Genomic DNA, 17,431 nt, shown 5'->3' on the forward strand with positions numbered 1-17,431 from the left:
ACTTACTACATATTAATATACCTCCTATGATGAATATACTGATCATCAACTTATAGGTAATTAGGAGATATGACCTATACTAAGTCTGCAGCATAGGTTCCAGTGCCTTACTCCATAATCCTCACTGTATAGCACTTTTCCCCTTCCTGAGATAACTTTGGAAGGGTACAGCGTATAACATACATAGTATACCCTTCGAGCAGACTATTAATTCATAGAATCATCCAGAAGAAGTTTACGGTCAGGTGCATCCGAGCCTTAATTGGACGGATACGCCAGCCGTCTTTACCTTTGAAAGTTTTCTGCCTTAAGATATATATACACAGTAGTATAAGGAAGGAAGGTATAGAAACTGGGAAGTGGTGAATACCTATGATTGGCCAATGACGTAACACCTGAGCAGCGCGTTAATCCGACCCGCCAATCACATGGCTTGGATTCTGACTCTCAACCAATCAGATCGCGCACATGGTCTCCTTGGCTATGAGGACAACAATGGGCTAGAATTGCCTGGAAGAGTCCACCTATCTATGTCCTGATAAGGCTATTCGAGGCTTTGACTGGCCTCGTGTCTAGCTATTGCAAACTCACCGGCGATGGAGAACTCAAACTGTTCGTCCAGGTGGAATACTTATGTTCAGTGGCGGTCTTGACAGCTTAACGTCATGCCGTTGATGTGCAGACAATCGGCTCAGGGACCTCCGTTACAGGGGCAAACCGAGTGTCACATTGGCGGAACCATGATCAAGAGTGGGTGGTCGGAGTTGATTTTCCCTGAGAACTGTGCTGTATATGCCATGGTGACGGAAGGATCCATTGATGGGTCTTTATCCTGGAGGTGATGGCCACCACCATGCTATAGACCGGTTATGTGCTTGGTCGGAATACTTAAATAGCTGACATCAGGAATACTGCAATAGCGTAGAGGGAATAATCATGCTGATAAGGCCGAAGGAATAGAGATAGAATATAAAAGAACCGCCTAGACGGTCACGCTCTATATAGCCAAGCTTAACGCATTTCCATTTTTAGCAAAGAGTACTCGTCCTGCCTTCACCATAAATCAAGGCGCTTGACTTCACCCCGGGCAGAGAGGCCCTTCTCACCAGAGACCCTTCGCAACAGAGCCCTCTACACAGTCACCATGTCCACTACTGTGTCAGTTGTTGTTACAAGCCGTATGTCTTCCCTCAGACTGAAGCGACGAGACATGGCTAACTATCTGCCAGCACCTACTCCTTCCCTGGCCCGGAAGGTGACTGGGGATCGACTTCAGGATGAATTCACGAGGCTGCGAGAACTGTTCACTGTTGATTCTGCCAAGCTGAAGCTGATTACTGACCACTTTGTCCATGAACTCGAAGTTGGTAAGCATAATTCACGATTCTGGCTATCCTTCTCAGGACATAGCTGCTAACAGATTTCAGGGCTCAGTGGCCAAGGCGGCGACATTGTATGTCATTCCAGGCCGCTGTCTACCCGGTAGAATACAGACTAACTGGAACGAACAGCCAATGAACCCAACATGGGTGATGCAACTGCCACGCGGCGACGAAAAGGGAACCTTCTTCACAATGGACATGGGAGGCACCAATTTTCGCGTCTGCAAAGTGACTCTCGATAGCACTGCGGGCAAGTACGACGTCGTCCAGATGGACAACAAAATTCCCAGGTCTTTGAAGTCTGGCACTGCAGAGCAACTGTGGCATTACATTGCCGATTGCCTGCAGCAGTTTGTCGATCGCTATTCCATCTCGCAGAAGGAGCTCGCTGAGACGCCTCTCGCCTTTACGTTTTCCTACCCTGTCACCCAAACATCCATCTCGCATGGCATCCTCCAGCGATGGACCAAGGGATTTGACATTAGCGGTGTCGAGGGGACGGATGTTGTTGCTGAGCTGCAGAAGGTTCTCAAAGAGAAGGTCAGTACTGCTGCGGTACCTCTGCATAAAGTATTGATATTAACTAGAATAGGGTCTCCCCGCTCGGATCGTCGCCTTGGTCAACGACACAGTCGGTACCCTGATGGCTTCGTCCTACGTCGACCACAAGACAGAAATCGGTAGCATCTTCGGCACAGGCAGCAACGCAGCGTACATGGAGCGGTGCTCCAAGATCCCGAAACTGGCCGATCATCATCTCCCCGACGACGCATTCATGGCCATCAACTGCGAATATGGCGCCTTTGATAACAGCCAGCGAGTCCTCCCTTTCACCGATTACGACGCCGAGGTCGATCGCGCCTCGCCCCGACCCGGTCAACAGCGATACGAGAAGATGGTGGCTGGGTTCTACCTGGGTGAGATCTTCCGGCTCATCCTGCTTGATCTCCACAATCGCAAGGCGATCTTTGACGGTCAGAATTCCTCCAAACTAAGCGAGCCGTATGTTCTGGACTGCTCTTTCCTGGCGACCATTGAGAGCGACGACACCGGAGATCTGCGGTCAGCCAAAGATATACTTGAGAAGACACTTTCCATCACGCCTTCCCCGTCCGAGCTACGCTTCTGCTACGATCTGGCGCACATGATTTCCTTGCGGTCGGCTAGGTTATACGCGTGCGGTATCGCGGCGATTATGAAGAAGCGGGGGTTGGAAAGCTGTCATGTCGCTGTAGATGGATCCGTGTTCAACAAGTATCCATGCTTCCCGGAGAGGGCGATTGGTGCGCTGCGGGAGATCCTGGAGTGGCCGGCTGATACCCCGGATCCGATCCGGTTGATTCCTGCCGTGGATGGCTCGAGTGTAGGAGCTGCGGTGATTGCATCGTTGATAAGCAGGTCGTAACAGCAGTAAACCTACCTTGGGCTCTGTAGGTTATTGTCTTGATGTCCTGTCGCTTGGTGTTGGCGGCGTTCTGTCTCATACATTTCATAATGTTGGTAATGATTAGATGATAGAATACGATAGTGGCCATTGAATAGCTAAAGCTGTCTTGTTGAATTACATAAACACTAAACTACCATCGCAACGCTATCAGAACTTGGAAATCTCCTGTTGAAGCATCTCCGGACACTCAAGCGGCAGCAAATGCTTCACACCAGGGACACTCCTCATCGATACCTGGATCCCACTGCGCTCAAAAAGTAGACGAATCTCCTTGTCTACCCGATCCTGTGGTTCCACGACGTCGGACTCTCCGACCAAAATCCTCACCTGCAACTTCTCCTTCTCCATCGATTCCAGAGCCCTCTGCAGCCCGTCGGACACATCCTCTGCCATACCGCACGTCGGCCACGCCGTCTTGGCCGGCTGGTTCCCTTGCAAGCTGTCGCGTATCACCATCTCGGTATCCTTCTGGTTGAGATTATCAGGATTCGCAAGGACATGGCTCACCGTCCAGTGGACAGACTCTGCGCTTTCGTAGGCCGCCTTCTGTTGTTCTTGCATTTCCGGCGGCAGGAGTAGAGGCGTAGGGGGTGCCGGAGCGACCAGGACTAGGCCTCGGAGGTGGCTGACCAGGTCGCGTGGCAGCGTTGCTACAGTCGCCATTGCAACTTTACCTCCCATGGAGTGGCCGACGAGTATGAATCCGTGTGCCAGGATTGCTTTCCTGTCTTGGTCTGCTGCGAGCTGTTGCAGGACCAGAGTAACGTCGTTTGCCATGGAGGAAATCGAGTAGGCGGTGTTATCGTCCCGTGATGGTCCAGTTGACTTGCCCCATCCTCGATGATCGATTGCAAGGATTGGATATGATGCGCTGAGCGAGGTAGGGGAGTCTGGCGATGTGAGTTTGTGCCATGTGGACGAGGAGCCGCCCCAGTAGTGCAGGAAGACCAGGAGCGGTTGGTGGCAGTCAATGGCAGGGTGAGAGATACGTGCATGTATCAACACATCTGGGGAGTGGTGGAAGGTTATTGAGTCCATACCGTCTGAATTGATTACTTGATTGTAAGGTGGATGTGTGGAATAGTCGACACTATGGTTATTCACCGCGTCGGGAGAGGATTAAATAGTCTTCTAGAGTCATCTGATAGTGAGACATGACTCATTACTAATTGTGACATTAACAAATAAGTACCGCGCTATGTTGGTGTCGATCAATATTGATGGCAGTATAACCAATAAGTTGCCGCTTTTGTCCCACACCAGTCAGATTCGGATTTTCGGAGTTTCGGAGGATAGAGAACATGCGTCCGCAGTTAGAAGACGCTTAAACAAGACAAACAAAGAAATCAAACTCGTCAACCTGAAAACGAAAAGAACGCCACATATGTACAGCGTCGATCTCATTGATCAACTCCTTCAGAAGCTCACTCCTTTGGTTGATGAGCTGGTCCCCGTCCCACTCGATCGCCCTGACCTGCCGGACTGCCCTGCATTGTCTCAACCTCTTTCTTCGACACCAATGGCTCGTTCTTGCTGGGCGATTGGGCTCGGAAAGCGAGGTAACTACCGGCGAGCACAGCGAAGATACTCAAAAAGGCAATGTTACGGGAGCTGAAGAGAATCAATAAGTAGAGGACCACTGGTAGGGTGTGGCCGATAGCACGTACCTGCTCCCTTGAGGACGACGACCATTTGTAAAATTTCCAGAATAAGTAGCCATGTTGATTCAGATATATCAGTTGTCAATTATGTACAGAATTATCAATAGGATGGTCACGTAGACATTCTTTACATATATACAGTCTCAAGTCACCGAGTAGTGACGTCAAGAGCACCACACATGAGCGAATCCATGTGGCATGATCGAGATCCATCTCTAATACAATATCTTATTCAAGACACACTAGAGCGCTGTGAGCATTCTTCCCAAGTTTGGTTTAATGTGCCTTGCGTCAACGCGACGTAGGGCTGCGGATGTAGTCTTGGCTGGTTTTCGCCGTCGCCGGGTGGCACTTCTTGCTCTTCTCCTGATGGCGGACACTGCTGATTTAGAGGGCCGGATATGTTCTAGCTGATATCTACTGATATTTGCCCTCCTTTTTTTGATGTTATGTTGAAGGGAGAATATGATAGCTCCAGGGTGTAACCCTACAATATTACCGTTATATATATTTAGGCAGGACATGCCACCATATTGCCCTAAGTTCCTCGCTGAATACTACCTTCCTTACAAGACAGTTTTGTTTTAATTATAGCATAATCGTAGATTTGAGAACAATAAAGAGACAGATTGAGCAGGCTCCTGTTCTTAGCCATAACAAGCTGACGTGAAAGCTGCTGCCCTGAATATAGACGCTTCTTGAGGCAGACGGTAAGCCTGAAGAAAGCGGCATCAACTGATGATTATTCAGCAGTCTCCACTGTTCATTATTATTTGCATATGAAGGAGTAAATCTGCCAAGTGCCCCAGCTATGCTTGCTGATGCTTGTCTTTCTGAGTTCCAGAGTCAGTATTACCGACAATTGACCTGACACGAACTGCCTATTCAGACAAGACTCAGCTGAAAGCATGAGAATTTAATTTCCGCAGTGTGCCAAATATACCAATCATCTCTGTGCCTCCTCTCTACGACCCTTCCACCTAGTTTCAGAGTCAGCCGCTAACCCCCATCACATTCTTCATGATTATGTGAAAGACTATAGATAGCGAGGAGAGAGTGGTCTAATAATGCATCAAATGGAATGTGAAGAACATCATATGAAGCCTTCCTGATCTAGGCCTGCAATTGACTATTCCATTGGTGGACGCCCCTGCGTTAGAGTCCAGTTACCATTAGACCAATTTCCTAACTCAGATTAGCGAGGTGACATTGTACCTGCACTAAGTGCTGGTGTGCTTATTATGCGCCAGCCATGTCGCATCCCAAGTGACCCTTCATCTCTACAATACCTCTCCTAAATCTTCAGCTTTTCCGAAAAGGGTAACCCAGGCCCGATGGCAGACAAATGCTGCAATGATTGGTACAGAGTGCTTCAGGTCGGAGGAGCTAACATGGCCCCCATACTGCTTCTTCAAATCTTCAGCTAGGGGACAGGCCAGCTTTCCATGTATAAATACATCCAAGATGTAGTGGTGAACATCTGCTCCATAGCCAGGACAGACACTCCTTTCATTCTTTGCTCCCAAGGCTGGTCCTGTCGTAATGGCGAGGTTCGCTTGGCTTCTGACCTCGAGTCTTTCTTTCTCCATTCTTTCTACAGCTCTTCCGGCTGACACTCACTTGCAAGCTCCTACCAACTTTAGCACTTTCAATATCGAACAATGGGTTCCTTCTCTTGACTATGTTCCCCACAAACAGCAAGCCACCCTCTCGCACGTAGCGTGTCTGAAATCTGACAAGGATATAGAACCATTCCTTTTCCAATTCAAAACAAGACTGCCCGTCCCTGGGACCCGGTTACTCAAGGCTCTACGGGAAACCTGACAAGCCATGATAGCCAGAAAAGAGCAAGCTGTGGAGGTCCATCTCCGGACAGTCCCAGCAAGTTCTGGTATGAGACGATTACTCACAACGGGGAGTCGTCTTTCTTGGACTCGACCTACAAGAACAACTACAAGGTCTTTCGCAACGTGGTGACCGACTTTGGAGCGGACAACACCGGTGCTAAGGATGCGTCTGTTGCCATTCAGAATGCCATCAACGGTATGCCCCCTGTCTTGCCCGTATATAGACGCGAAAGTGCTAACAGTCAAAGCCGGGGCCTCCAATGGCCCTAACCGGGCTAGCCACTCCATGGGCACCACGGGTCAACCTGCAATCATCTACCTGCCAGCCGGGACCTACCTAATGGAGGGAAGTCTTCAGCTCTACGTTGGTACCGTCATTGTGGGTGATGCCCTCAATCCGCCTACTCTCAAGGCTAGCGCCAACTTCCCCAACGATCATATTGTCCACGGGAAAGATAACAACCTGGGCGGCACAATCAACTTCTACATTGGCTTCAAGAATGTGATTATTGATTCTACGAGCGTTGCTGCTTCCAAGTCAATCACCTTGTTGGACTGGACCGTCTCGCAGGCCACGCAGCTGACAAATGTCGTCTTCAACATGCCGACGTATTCGAACCATGTTGGCGTGACAAGCCAGTATGACTCGAACAGCAATATCATTCTGATCAGTTTGATTATTATCATGCAAGAATACATGTTAACTTCTACAGAACGATCTTACCTTCAATGGTGGTGCTATTGGCATGGAGCTGAGCGGCCAACAGTGGATCCTCAAGGGCATCACCGTCAACGGAGCCAACGTTGGTATCAAGGCCGGCGCATTTCAGCTCGTCTGTCTGGATTGCAATCTGTCAAATGGTGCCACGGGTATCGATGCCAGTGGAATCTCTGGCTCACTGACCGTCATCGATTCCAGCGGCAATTCTCTCGGTAACATGATCGTCTCCTCTAATGCTGGTGGTAGTGCTCAGAACTCGATCATCCTGGAGAATGTGCAGTGCACCAACAGCGGCAGCACCGTCTCGCTTAACAATAATGCGGTATTCTCTGGCTCGGTGACAAACACCTGGGTGCATGGAAATATGGTGAGTCGATCTTCACTGTGTTGCATCTGCCCGCTCACACGATGTTAGTACTCCGGAGGAGCTACCACCCCTGCGAAAGAGCAGGGCACGCAAGTAACCACGCCTCGTGCAAATGTTCTTCTCGGAGCCACTTCCAAGTACTTTACCAAGGCACCGCCGACATACGCTCAGTACTCGTCCAGCCAGTTTATCAATATCAAGACTGTGAGCGGTCTCCCTGTTATGGGAGATGGCGCCACCGACGACACGGCGAACATCAACACCATCCTGGCTCAATATGCTGGATGCAAGATCATTTACTTCCCTGCCGGCACGTACATCGTGACAGGGACTATCTTTGTTCCCGCTGGCTCGATCATTGTCGGGGATGCGTATGCCTCGGCGATCAGTGCTACTGGCTCCAACTTTTGGAATCCTGATGCTCCAACGACGATGGTCAAGGTCGGGAATGCGGGTGACGTGGGCGTCGCCCAGTTCACAGATATGCTGTTTACGGTGGCCGATGTTCTTCAAGGCTGCAAATTGGTAGGTCGCTGTCGGTTCTTTTGGAGCTACCACTAACTGTAGATAGGTCGAGGTAAACATTGCCGGAGCAGCTCCTGGCGACGTAGGATTCTGGAACTCGCATTTCCGTATCGGCGGTGCAGTCGGCTCCAAAGTACAAACCAATTGCTACGGCACCCCCGACCAGTGCAAAGCCGCCTGGGGCTTGCTCCATCTGACCAGTACCTCCTCTGCGTATATCGAGAACATGTGGGGATGGACCGCAGACCACGACCTGGACGGCAACGGCGGCACAACCACCGTCGCCACCGGCCGTGGTCTCCTCGTCGAAGCCACCAAGGGAACCTGGCTGGTCGGAACGGCTATGGAACACCACACCCTCTACCAGTACAACTTCGAGTACGCCCAGAACGTCTTCTCCGCCTTCCAGCAGAGCGAAACCCCCTACTGGCAGGGCTGGGGCAGTCCCGATCTGGCCCCTGCGCCATGGTCCTCGAACCTGATCGCCAGCGATCCCGACTTCAGCAACTGCGATGCCAGCGATGCAGGATGCCGCATGGCGCTCTTTGAGCGAATCCGTGGCTCCTCCAACTTGTTCCTCTACGGAGGCTGCGTCTGGGCGTTTTTCAACCACAACGGTGGATGTAATGGGGACTGCCAGGCGAACGCCGTCCGCATCCTGTCGTCGGCTGGCTCGGTATATCTCTACGGTACCAACGTCAAATCGATCAGCAACATCGTGCTCGAGAACTCCGTTGCCGCCGCAAAGGAAAGCGACAACTATGGCGGCTGGGGCGGCGTCGTCGCCGCGTATCTTCACAATGTGGGCACAAGCAGTCGCAGGCGCAGGTCCGGCGATGTGAACGGCGCCGCGGTTACCGGTAACGGGTTAAACTGGTATAGCTCTTCTCTGACCAACGGCGCAGCCGGATACCAGGATCCAGAATACTACTACTGCTTCGGCGGGTCGGCTGCCAACTTCCCACCACTTCAGAACTGGATGGGCTTCACGGCGATGTTTGATCTGAACCAGCAAACCTCCATGGCACTGGTCGAGTCGGGTCCCATCCAGGGAGATATCTGGAATGCCATCGTCGAAGTATCTGCCGCGGCCAAGGTCGATCCTCGGTTGATCCTGGCAGTAGTTATGCAGGAGGTATGAGAGAGCCTCTACCCTGTTGGACCAATGCTAACATCTCACAGTCTAGCGGCAATGTGTACGTTGGCTGCACGAATAACGGCGTCGAAAATTGCGGGCTGATGCAGGCCTACGCGGGGTCGGTGTCGTTCGATCCCAACAATCCTCAGGGAAGCATCACTCAGATGATCATCGACGGTACACAGGGCACGGCACAAGGCGGTGGCCTCGTCCAATGGTTCAACAATGACAATGTCGGAGCCGACACTGGTGGCAACCCGTACAGTGTGCTCCGGGGCTACAACTCGGGCAGCATCAACTTTAACGATCTGGATGATCCTCAGGGCGCTACTGCATCGTATGTCAGCGATGTGGCCAACAGATTGCAGGTGAGTCTCTTCAACTTCAAGTAAACAGGCACTAGACTAACGAGGCTAGGGATGGAATGGCAATGATGGTCATGGATACAGAGCTGCTTGTGGATGGTAGTGACGGATATACCGGGCCTCAACGCCATAGTACGCTGTAATGAAGATTCTCGAGAATCTTCCCATGTTCTGCTAGTGTCGGTTGCTTCTAGTCCTTCTCTATAATTATAATCGCTGTTACCTACTCCCATAGATCTTCCTGATCTCAGAGCATTAAGGTCAAATTCTCGTTCTCAGGTGGCAGGTGGGAAGGGAATATCACGCCTTACTATCAGTCAAATATTTCTGAAGTAGACGTAGCCCTGCACACATTTGGCGGACTCCAATTTGCACCCAGGTGAGACACGAACTCTCCTGCTCTGCATCACTTGGAGCAAATTACCGTATCAGATCCCTCGTTATGTTTCTCAGCTCCAGGAGTCGCCAATCATCGACCATCCGAATTTGTAACTCTGATCTGGGGGATTGAAGGTAATAACTACCATCATGCGCATGAATATATTGACCTTTGGCGAACATGAGGGTGAATGTTGATTGAGGGTTGGAATCTCTAGATATTCAGATATACATGAAGGAGAATTCGAATACAAGAATCAGTTGATGGTAGCAATGCGAACAACGCCGACACAGGAACCAGGTGAAGACACAGTATCTTCAAAAAGAAAAAGAAAGGTAAAATAGCATTCTACGAGAGACCAATCCGATGAGCATCATCTGTACGGCGAAGCCGCCCGCTCCCGCAGCGGCAACATCTCATCTCCTCCTAGGTGATCATTATCCGGGATCTTCTGCATGTCCGTGTTCTTTCGCTTTCTGCAGCAGGAGCAACAACAAGCGCAACAGAAGATCTTGCGCAGAGGACTTGGCGGCATTTTCGCGTCGGGGCCTTTGATGATAGCCCCCGGATGCACCACGTTCCAGACCATAATGGCAAACAACATTGGGACAGCGTCGAAAACATACATGTACCACTCATGCTGCGGAATGGGATTTGAGGCGTCGTTCCCCGAGGAGAATTCCACCAGACGAAAGATGATGCGCACCGTGATGAACAGCAGACTCGCGTACAACGCATATAGCAAGCCTCGCCATTTTGCCTTGAGTCCGACTAGCCTTCCCTGGCGATCGAGATGGAGCATCTGGCGGTGGAATTGAATCGCAATGAAGAGAAAGAGAACAATGAAGAATTCTTGGATACCGATGCCGCCCATGTAGATGTGAATACCCTTCATCATGGTGTCGTGGTCCGCTCCGGGTCCGGCCATGCCACCTCCGATCAACTGGATGACAAAGGACCCCAGGTCCAGGACGACAAAGATCATGGCCAGCATGGAGGGTTTGAAGATGCCTATTCGACGATCTGGGACGAAGAAGTGGATCATCCGAGCGAGAACCATGTAGTCGAATGCATTGACCCCTAAGAGATGATTAGCATCTGTTTGAATGAAGAAGGGAGAGACAGAGGAAAGCGTACACAATGGAGACAACAGAATGAACAACTGAGTAATCGTGGCAAGAATACTGTCCTGCTGATCCCGCGTACTCAGTGTGCGTACCACGAATCCTACACATTCCCATGCCGAGCTCATCACGATAACCCAGACGAACCCTGCCTTGTAGACAGTGGCCTGGACGAAATGCGTGACCATCAGGACACCAAAAAGAACGGAAAAGGCGATTGCAGCGCCAAAGGAAGGATAGTAGTTGTAGAGGGCATTGCACTCGGTTGCCAGAACCCAGCCATTTGCATCCGGGGTGATGGTAGGTGTGCAGGTGTCGGAAGGCAGATCCAGCGACAGGCTGAAGGGCTTGATCGAGATCTTGGGAACCTCGACGGTGATATGGGGGTCATAATCTTTGGTTGTTTCTGTCCCTCTTCGCTCGACATGGGCATCGGTTGTAGTAGGAGCAGGGGTGGGAGCAGGAGTCGGCGCCGGCACAGCAAGCACTCCAATTGCAGAAATTAGCAATATGAGAAGTAACGAGAGTTGTATACGCATATCTGATTGAGTCGATTCCAGCAACCAGGAAAAGAGTGCAAAGATCGATGAAATCTAACAAATCAATCACAATAGAGAGTGAAAGGTAAAAAAGAGATGTAAAGATTGAATAGACGCTACCCCATATACTTCAAGGACAGCAGCCATTGTTTATAACTGGATATAGATCCTGATATAATCTTTGTTATGTATTGCTGTTGTTTTGCTGCTGCGATGCACATAATGATCCACCATGGCCACCTCCTCATTCTATTTCTGGAATTAAGAAGAAATTCAGAGCTGCTTGTCTGCTGCCTAGCAAATAGACCAGTCATACAGCATAGCGAGAATGCTGACTGGAGATTAGATCTATATCAATAGGTGTATTGGGTTGAAATGCGGTGGTCGAGCGCCAAAGAGGCTTGGACGGGAAATGCGACATGGTTGTTGATTCGATCCTTGTTAGGCTGCTGGATTGTTCCTAATTATTAGGCATTCGCAATCTGTAGATAACTAAAGCAGAAACGGTTTGGAATAGGCTATTTTGCTTGTAGTCTAGCTTAGTTTCAGCATTTGGTGATAAATTGTCCAAGAAATCTGACAGGGATGAGGCACAGGCTGTGCTGATTTCTTGCCCTAAACTAGCCCTCGTATTCTACAGGCTCGGCTGTTTCTCAATTTATATTATTGGGGCACATGTACTCCGTAATGAGCAATGTATCAGATGGGACCTCATACGCCCCAGCTGGTGGAGAGATGTAAGCACTAGACGTTAGCATCTCAGTAGCAGCACAATTTTTATATTAAGAATAGCTACGGAGTATTCAGACCATATCATCCATGCCAAGCTTTAAAAATTTACTTCGACACTAACGCATAAATTCTGGCTTTAATTTGGTATGGCTGTATAGGGGATAGTGCTTGAGTAACTACAGTAAGAAGTCAGCACTCAGCAGCACAACAACAGACAATCGTGTTAAAGCCGTGACATATACTACTTTCTAGCTACATTCCGATACGAAGCGTCTCTCTACCTCCAGCCTCCTCTTTATTCCCATTCTTGTTGCTGTGTCCGATTAGGCCGCAGCGTTGAGGATGTCCTTGGTCCAGCAGTGGCATCGACTGTCTCGATGTGTTGTATTTTAATCTGCTGTTTGGGGAGGCATTTTTGCCATTGCTGCAGTCCGAAGATCGCATGTTTTACAACTTTTTTGGTGCCAATGGACTAATCAAGGAGGGAGGCACGACCGTCATTTGGCTACAAATGCAGGTTGGTAATTTCTTTCGTTGACAGCGACGGGGTATCTCTTCTGACCAGACAGTGCGCCGAATCACGTATGCGAACAGCATGGTAATTCTCAGCGGCAATGGACACCTAGCAGATAAAGGCACTTACAAGGGGGGAAATACATCGGAGAGACTCCTGAAGAAAACACATTGGGTTCGTCGAGGTCGCCCTCTCCGATTGAAACTCCTCAAGGAAGCGAACGGCGGACTGGAGGCATGAGCATCTACAACTGTTACGTCCGAGCAGTCCACCCTAAGAATGCAATCATCTTTGTTATCGTATGTGCCCCGTTCGTCATTGGTCTCAGTTGACCGCATATACTCCGTTACACTCGCTATGCCATGCTGAAAAAGGCACGAATATCTGAAGAATTCGTGGTGAAATGGTGGCTTCAAATAAGCGATGAGTATACGATCAACCACCGGGGGAGTTATCTGGGAATCTACGCTGCACCGGCAGGTCTCGCCCTTGTCTCACGCCGTCGGCGCTTGGTAAGAGTTCTTTACCCTTTTTGTTTGCAGGATGCTGATTGTGTAGGCAACTCACTGCGCCGATGCTTACCCAAACCTCGGCCCATTTCCACAATACCCTTGTAAACTTGATCCTGAATGCCCCAGCGGTTGTTCTAGAGAACAGACCTCAAGACCATCATCAACCTCTTTGCGCAGGACTGAGGTTGACGGATATGGAGACGCCTCTGGCGCTATTCAACACCACGGTCGAGCTGCTGATGGGTGTGGCCCAGCTCATCATCATCGCCGCAGAGTCCCCACCTCATCTCCGCGAGAACGTCGACCCATCCGGCACCCTCGAGCGTCAAACTGTGGCTCGAGCGGGATCGGCGTCTCCCGACCGACGATCAATTCAGCGTGGGGCAGAAGCAGCTGTTGTGCCTGGCACGGGCCGTGGTTCGGGCCGGCTGGATCCTTTTGCTGGACCAGGTGACCGCCAGGATCGACTGGAGACCAATCAGCCGGTGCGGACGATGATCTGCGATCATTTTGCCGCGGGATCATCATTGTGCATCGGATCTCCACGAACCTAGATGCGGACCAAGTGGCCGTTATCTCCCAGGGGGAGGTCGAGATGGTGGCACCCAGCAAGTTGCTCACGCGCGATCCTCACAGTTTGTTTGGGTTTTTGTATAATCCCAGCGTTTTGAAATTGGCTGTTATTTATTTGGTATACATAGTTTCATTCTCTACTACTACAGCCCGTGTGTTGCTTCCAGACAAAGTTGCATGTCTTACGAGTAGGACTAGAATCCAGCATTGCCAGGAGAGCTATGTCAATCACAGCTAGCAAGCATTCAGTCTGTCAGGCATCAATCTATCCATCACGCATGCAGGCCTTTCTAATTTTCTTGGCTAATTTAGCTGGGACATAATTATCCGGATATTAGACTTAAGCCTGCTAGCGGTACAGAACACGCTTTTCGAATCGAGAGATCATTGGCCAAAATTCTCCTACTTAGACTGCGCCCGCCATGGTCCAAGTCAGGGGACATTTAGCTTGAGCACTATGTACGGTGTAATTATGACTAATTAGGCCCCTAAATTGGTTGGCCGTCCCCTGCCTAGGTAACGGCTAGGGTAGGACAGGGTGGCTGTGCCACAAGCCAAGTCTCTAAGCCAAAAAGTGAATCGGCCGGATAATTAAGCTTACAAATGGTGAAATGTAGTGGCCATTGCGCGCGACATGGATGATTATCCGCCAATTGCGGCTTTTTAACATACATCGATCAGGCTCCAGTGATTAGCAGTATATCACAGCCAAGAAGTGGGCCGTCTACAGTATCAAACCCCTGGGTACACAAATGTGTTATTTCTATCCCACATAAGATAGCTAGCCACTAAACTCAAGTCCTCCGCTGAGAGACTCATTGCAGGTACTCCTTCAGAAAGCGCCGCATCCTGCCTCGCAACATATCAGCCCACTCTTGCAGGGTCATTTTGGCCTGCTCCGCGCCCAGAGGCACCATACACTTGGCAAGATACTCGTAATCCTTCTAGAGCAGCTTGACGGTCAGCATCAGGTAGTCGATGTTTCAGAAGACGAGGGCTTTTTCGTTCACGTAGCGGTCTCGGTCTTTCAGCAGGGCCACGGGATGATCCCGCCAGTGGCGACATGGGTGCAGATGGTGCGAGGTGTGGTAGCCATCATTGAAACAGAAGCGGTTACTCTAGATGGTATCATTAGGTGGGGAGCAAGAGAGGAATGAGGGGACAAGACGTACAGCAACATCAATCAAGGTGATGCTCGACCGAAAGTCGGATGTCGGATCGTCAGGATCCACAAACGCATGTTGTCCCCAATTGCCCGCCATCAGGCCCAGTCGCAGAGTCAGCAGTGGTAGGATGAACACGCAAAAGGCCGCGCGATGATTGACATATCTCCACATCAGGTAGATGAAGTAGTAGTTGCTCCCCTCCCACAACGCCGTCTTCAGAGCATACTTTGGCTTTCCCGTCCGCAGAAAGTACAGGGGCAGATCCAGTCAGATAAGAAAAAAGAAGCGGCCCACGTAGCAGGCAAAATCCGTGATCGACTCGCGATCATACCACATGGTCGAGTTGAGGTCTGCCGGCCCATTACCCTCGACGTGATGATGCTTAACGTGGTGGTAGTAGTATGAGTTCCAAGTGTGGCCCACCAGCGGATCCACGAGGTAGGGAAACAGTCGGTCAAATACCCGATACTTTGGGGCCAGGACGCCATTCATATGGACATATTGATGCTTCATCAGGGTGTACGTGCCTGCGAACCACACATGCAAGATCCAATGCAGCAACCGGTGGACCCAGGTGAAGTGGTAGCAGTGCAGCCAGATGGCGCTGGGAATAGACATTCCAAAATAGATCGACAGATGCGTGACCATCACCACGTCTGTAGGATACCGGGCAACCTCCTGAGCCCAGGCAATATAGGGATTAAGGGCATATTTCTGGACGAACAGGGGCAGTTGGGTGTGCAACTGATGGGTATCCCAGAACTGGAAGACTGTCGGATCGAATCCTACTTCCGTAGGATTGTTCAGAGACTGTAGCGTTTGGACAGTTTCAGATGTTTTCTTGGTTTTGCCTGCTTGCAATCAGTTGTCTGTTGCACTATTGGAACAATGGATATACACTTTTTGCATCTTCATTCTTGAGGAGCTCCTGCAGCACCAATTGATCAGGAAGGGTGAGATAAGGGTCGATAAATGCTGAAGGATCCATCATGACACTATGCGGACAGCTAGAGTGTCATCGCGCAGACTCGTTGGCTCTAGTGAGCTGGCGCAGTTATATATCTGAGCTCATCATCGAGTCAAAGTAGGGCAGACCTATCCCAGCTTAGTTGCGCATGATCTATCAACGACAAAGACACATTTCTATAAAAAGGTCAAATGTGGAGGAATTAGGGTGCCTGGAGGCTAAAAGATTAGAGTGTTTCACCATCTCGTAAACAGCACAGGACATAGGCGTTGTTCGTTATATGGCTGTTCTCTAGCCATTTTAGGCGCTCTCCAAAGCGTAGTCGGACTTTGGCTCTAGCCAAAGAGGGAAGTTATTATACGAGAGACATGTGGGGATGAAAAGTGGTAGGAAACTGGGGCAAGATTATCAACATTCCGATGATTAAATTCAAGTAACTGGCTCAAATGTAGCAAGGCATTTAATACAGGAGTGGTGGACCAAACATCAATATCGAAAAGTATACATCAGATCATAGAAGAGGAACAGGAACGCATCACACGTTTGCCCAATCAGCCTGAGTAATAACTGGTTCATCTGACCAAAGATGACTAGTAATTGCAACATCCAGGCCTGCTGGCCCAATGGTAAGGCGCTTGACTACGGATCAAGAGATTGCAGGTTCGAATCCTGCGTAGGTCATATTTATTTTTTCCTTCGCCTCCAAAACTCACAATTTGTCGCTATTCTGCAGTCAATCAGAATATTAACGAGAATAGTATATTATATGTTTAAATATCATTATCGCCTTATGAAGTGTCCCAAGTGTCTTGCTAAGTCACGGTATAATGTCATTGTCCAATTGCTAACTAGTATATATATCTCCATAGTTCAACAAGATAGTGACTTCTCTTGTTGGTCTTTGCAAAACGGCCACTGAAAAAGAGGTTTTTAGTGCTAGAGCCGTATCTGGTAAACTCAACTAACAGCCGATCGACCAGATAGCTAGAGATATATCAGCTCTATCAGTCGAACAGAGCTGTATATGGCATATTTTAGGGTGGTGACGTTAGTGGCATTGCTTTCACCAACTTCTTGGATATTTGTCCTGGTCGAATCCCAGAGAGCTACAGCTATTTTAGACGGTCAAGTATAGTCGGATTATTGTGACACATGCTACTGGCCCGTCTCATGTCTTCCTGAGGGGGTGTGTATAGACAACTGTGAGACATCCTTCGAGATTGGCGTTCTATACGCTCCTCGATCATGATAGAAAACTTGGACGCATAATCCAATGCCTAAATAAATGCAATCTGCAATAGGACATTTAATGTTGTGTAAGTGTGACGGATTGTCTCCCTTGCAGACCCCTCCTATATCTGTCGCATTATAGACGACCGAGCCACGTGGTGCTGTAAGATCAATTCAACAGGGGAGGATTAGAGTGCTGATCATCAGCTGATGGTAACCTGCAAAGGCAATCGTATCGTGGC

The 17,431-nt window shown here is 49.7% G+C and overlaps 7 protein-coding genes and 1 non-coding gene across 8 annotated transcripts; 4 read left to right on the forward strand and 4 right to left on the reverse strand.

The window, feature by feature from the left end:
- Positions 1-1,144: 1,144 nt before the first annotated feature.
- Aspvir_001671 (putative hexokinase) lies at positions 1,145-2,787 on the forward strand (the record flags this gene model as incomplete). Its single annotated transcript, XM_043266790.1, has 4 exons — positions 1,145-1,367; positions 1,428-1,453; positions 1,512-1,922; positions 1,975-2,787. The coding sequence occupies 4 exons, from the start codon at positions 1,145-1,147 to the stop codon at positions 2,785-2,787; spliced, it is 1,473 nt and encodes a 490-aa protein (XP_043122725.1).
- Positions 2,788-2,976: 189 nt separating this feature from the next.
- Positions 2,977-3,867, reverse strand: Aspvir_001672 (alpha/beta fold hydrolase; the record flags this gene model as incomplete). Its single annotated transcript, XM_043266791.1, has 1 exon — positions 2,977-3,867. The coding sequence occupies one exon, from the start codon at positions 3,865-3,867 to the stop codon at positions 2,977-2,979; it is 891 nt and encodes a 296-aa protein (XP_043122726.1).
- A 386-nt stretch (positions 3,868-4,253) lies between these two features.
- Aspvir_001673 (uncharacterized protein) lies at positions 4,254-4,549 on the reverse strand (the record flags this gene model as incomplete). The annotated part of the gene is made up of 2 exons (XM_043266792.1): positions 4,254-4,440; positions 4,497-4,549. The coding sequence occupies 2 exons, from the start codon at positions 4,547-4,549 to the stop codon at positions 4,254-4,256; spliced, it is 240 nt and encodes a 79-aa protein (XP_043122727.1).
- Positions 4,550-6,032: 1,483 nt separating this feature from the next.
- exg9 (putative exo-beta-1,3-glucanase) lies at positions 6,033-9,556 on the forward strand (the record flags this gene model as incomplete). The annotated part of the gene is made up of 8 exons (XM_043266793.1): positions 6,033-6,040; positions 6,238-6,533; positions 6,586-6,959; positions 7,051-7,425; positions 7,474-7,950; positions 7,997-9,085; positions 9,133-9,456; positions 9,506-9,556. 8 exons carry the CDS (start codon positions 6,033-6,035, stop codon positions 9,554-9,556), a joined length of 2,994 nt encoding a protein of 997 aa, XP_043122728.1.
- A 649-nt stretch (positions 9,557-10,205) lies between these two features.
- Aspvir_001675 (RTA1 domain-containing protein) lies at positions 10,206-11,495 on the reverse strand (the record flags this gene model as incomplete). The annotated part of the gene is made up of 2 exons (XM_043266794.1): positions 10,206-10,912; positions 10,970-11,495. 2 exons carry the CDS (start codon positions 11,493-11,495, stop codon positions 10,206-10,208), a joined length of 1,233 nt encoding a protein of 410 aa, XP_043122729.1.
- A 1,669-nt stretch (positions 11,496-13,164) lies between these two features.
- Aspvir_001676 (uncharacterized protein) lies at positions 13,165-13,807 on the forward strand (the record flags this gene model as incomplete). Its single annotated transcript, XM_043266795.1, has 2 exons — positions 13,165-13,253; positions 13,300-13,807. 2 exons carry the CDS (start codon positions 13,165-13,167, stop codon positions 13,805-13,807), a joined length of 597 nt encoding a protein of 198 aa, XP_043122730.1.
- Positions 13,808-14,641: 834 nt separating this feature from the next.
- Aspvir_001677 (uncharacterized protein) lies at positions 14,642-15,980 on the reverse strand (the record flags this gene model as incomplete). The annotated part of the gene is made up of 5 exons (XM_043266796.1): positions 14,642-14,770; positions 14,837-14,944; positions 14,999-15,223; positions 15,287-15,843; positions 15,893-15,980. 5 exons carry the CDS (start codon positions 15,978-15,980, stop codon positions 14,642-14,644), a joined length of 1,107 nt encoding a protein of 368 aa, XP_043122731.1.
- Positions 15,981-16,568: 588 nt separating this feature from the next.
- On the forward strand, positions 16,569-16,640 carry Aspvir_001678. Its single transcript has one exon. It is a non-coding gene; the product is annotated as a tRNA-Arg (tRNA).
- Positions 16,641-17,431: the final 791 nt, after the last annotated feature.

The sequence above is a fragment of the Aspergillus viridinutans genome (genome assembly GCF_018404265.1).
Source record: "Aspergillus viridinutans IFM 47045 DNA, scaffold_1, whole genome shotgun sequence".
In the NCBI taxonomy this organism is placed as follows: domain Eukaryota; kingdom Fungi; phylum Ascomycota; class Eurotiomycetes; order Eurotiales; family Aspergillaceae; genus Aspergillus; species Aspergillus viridinutans.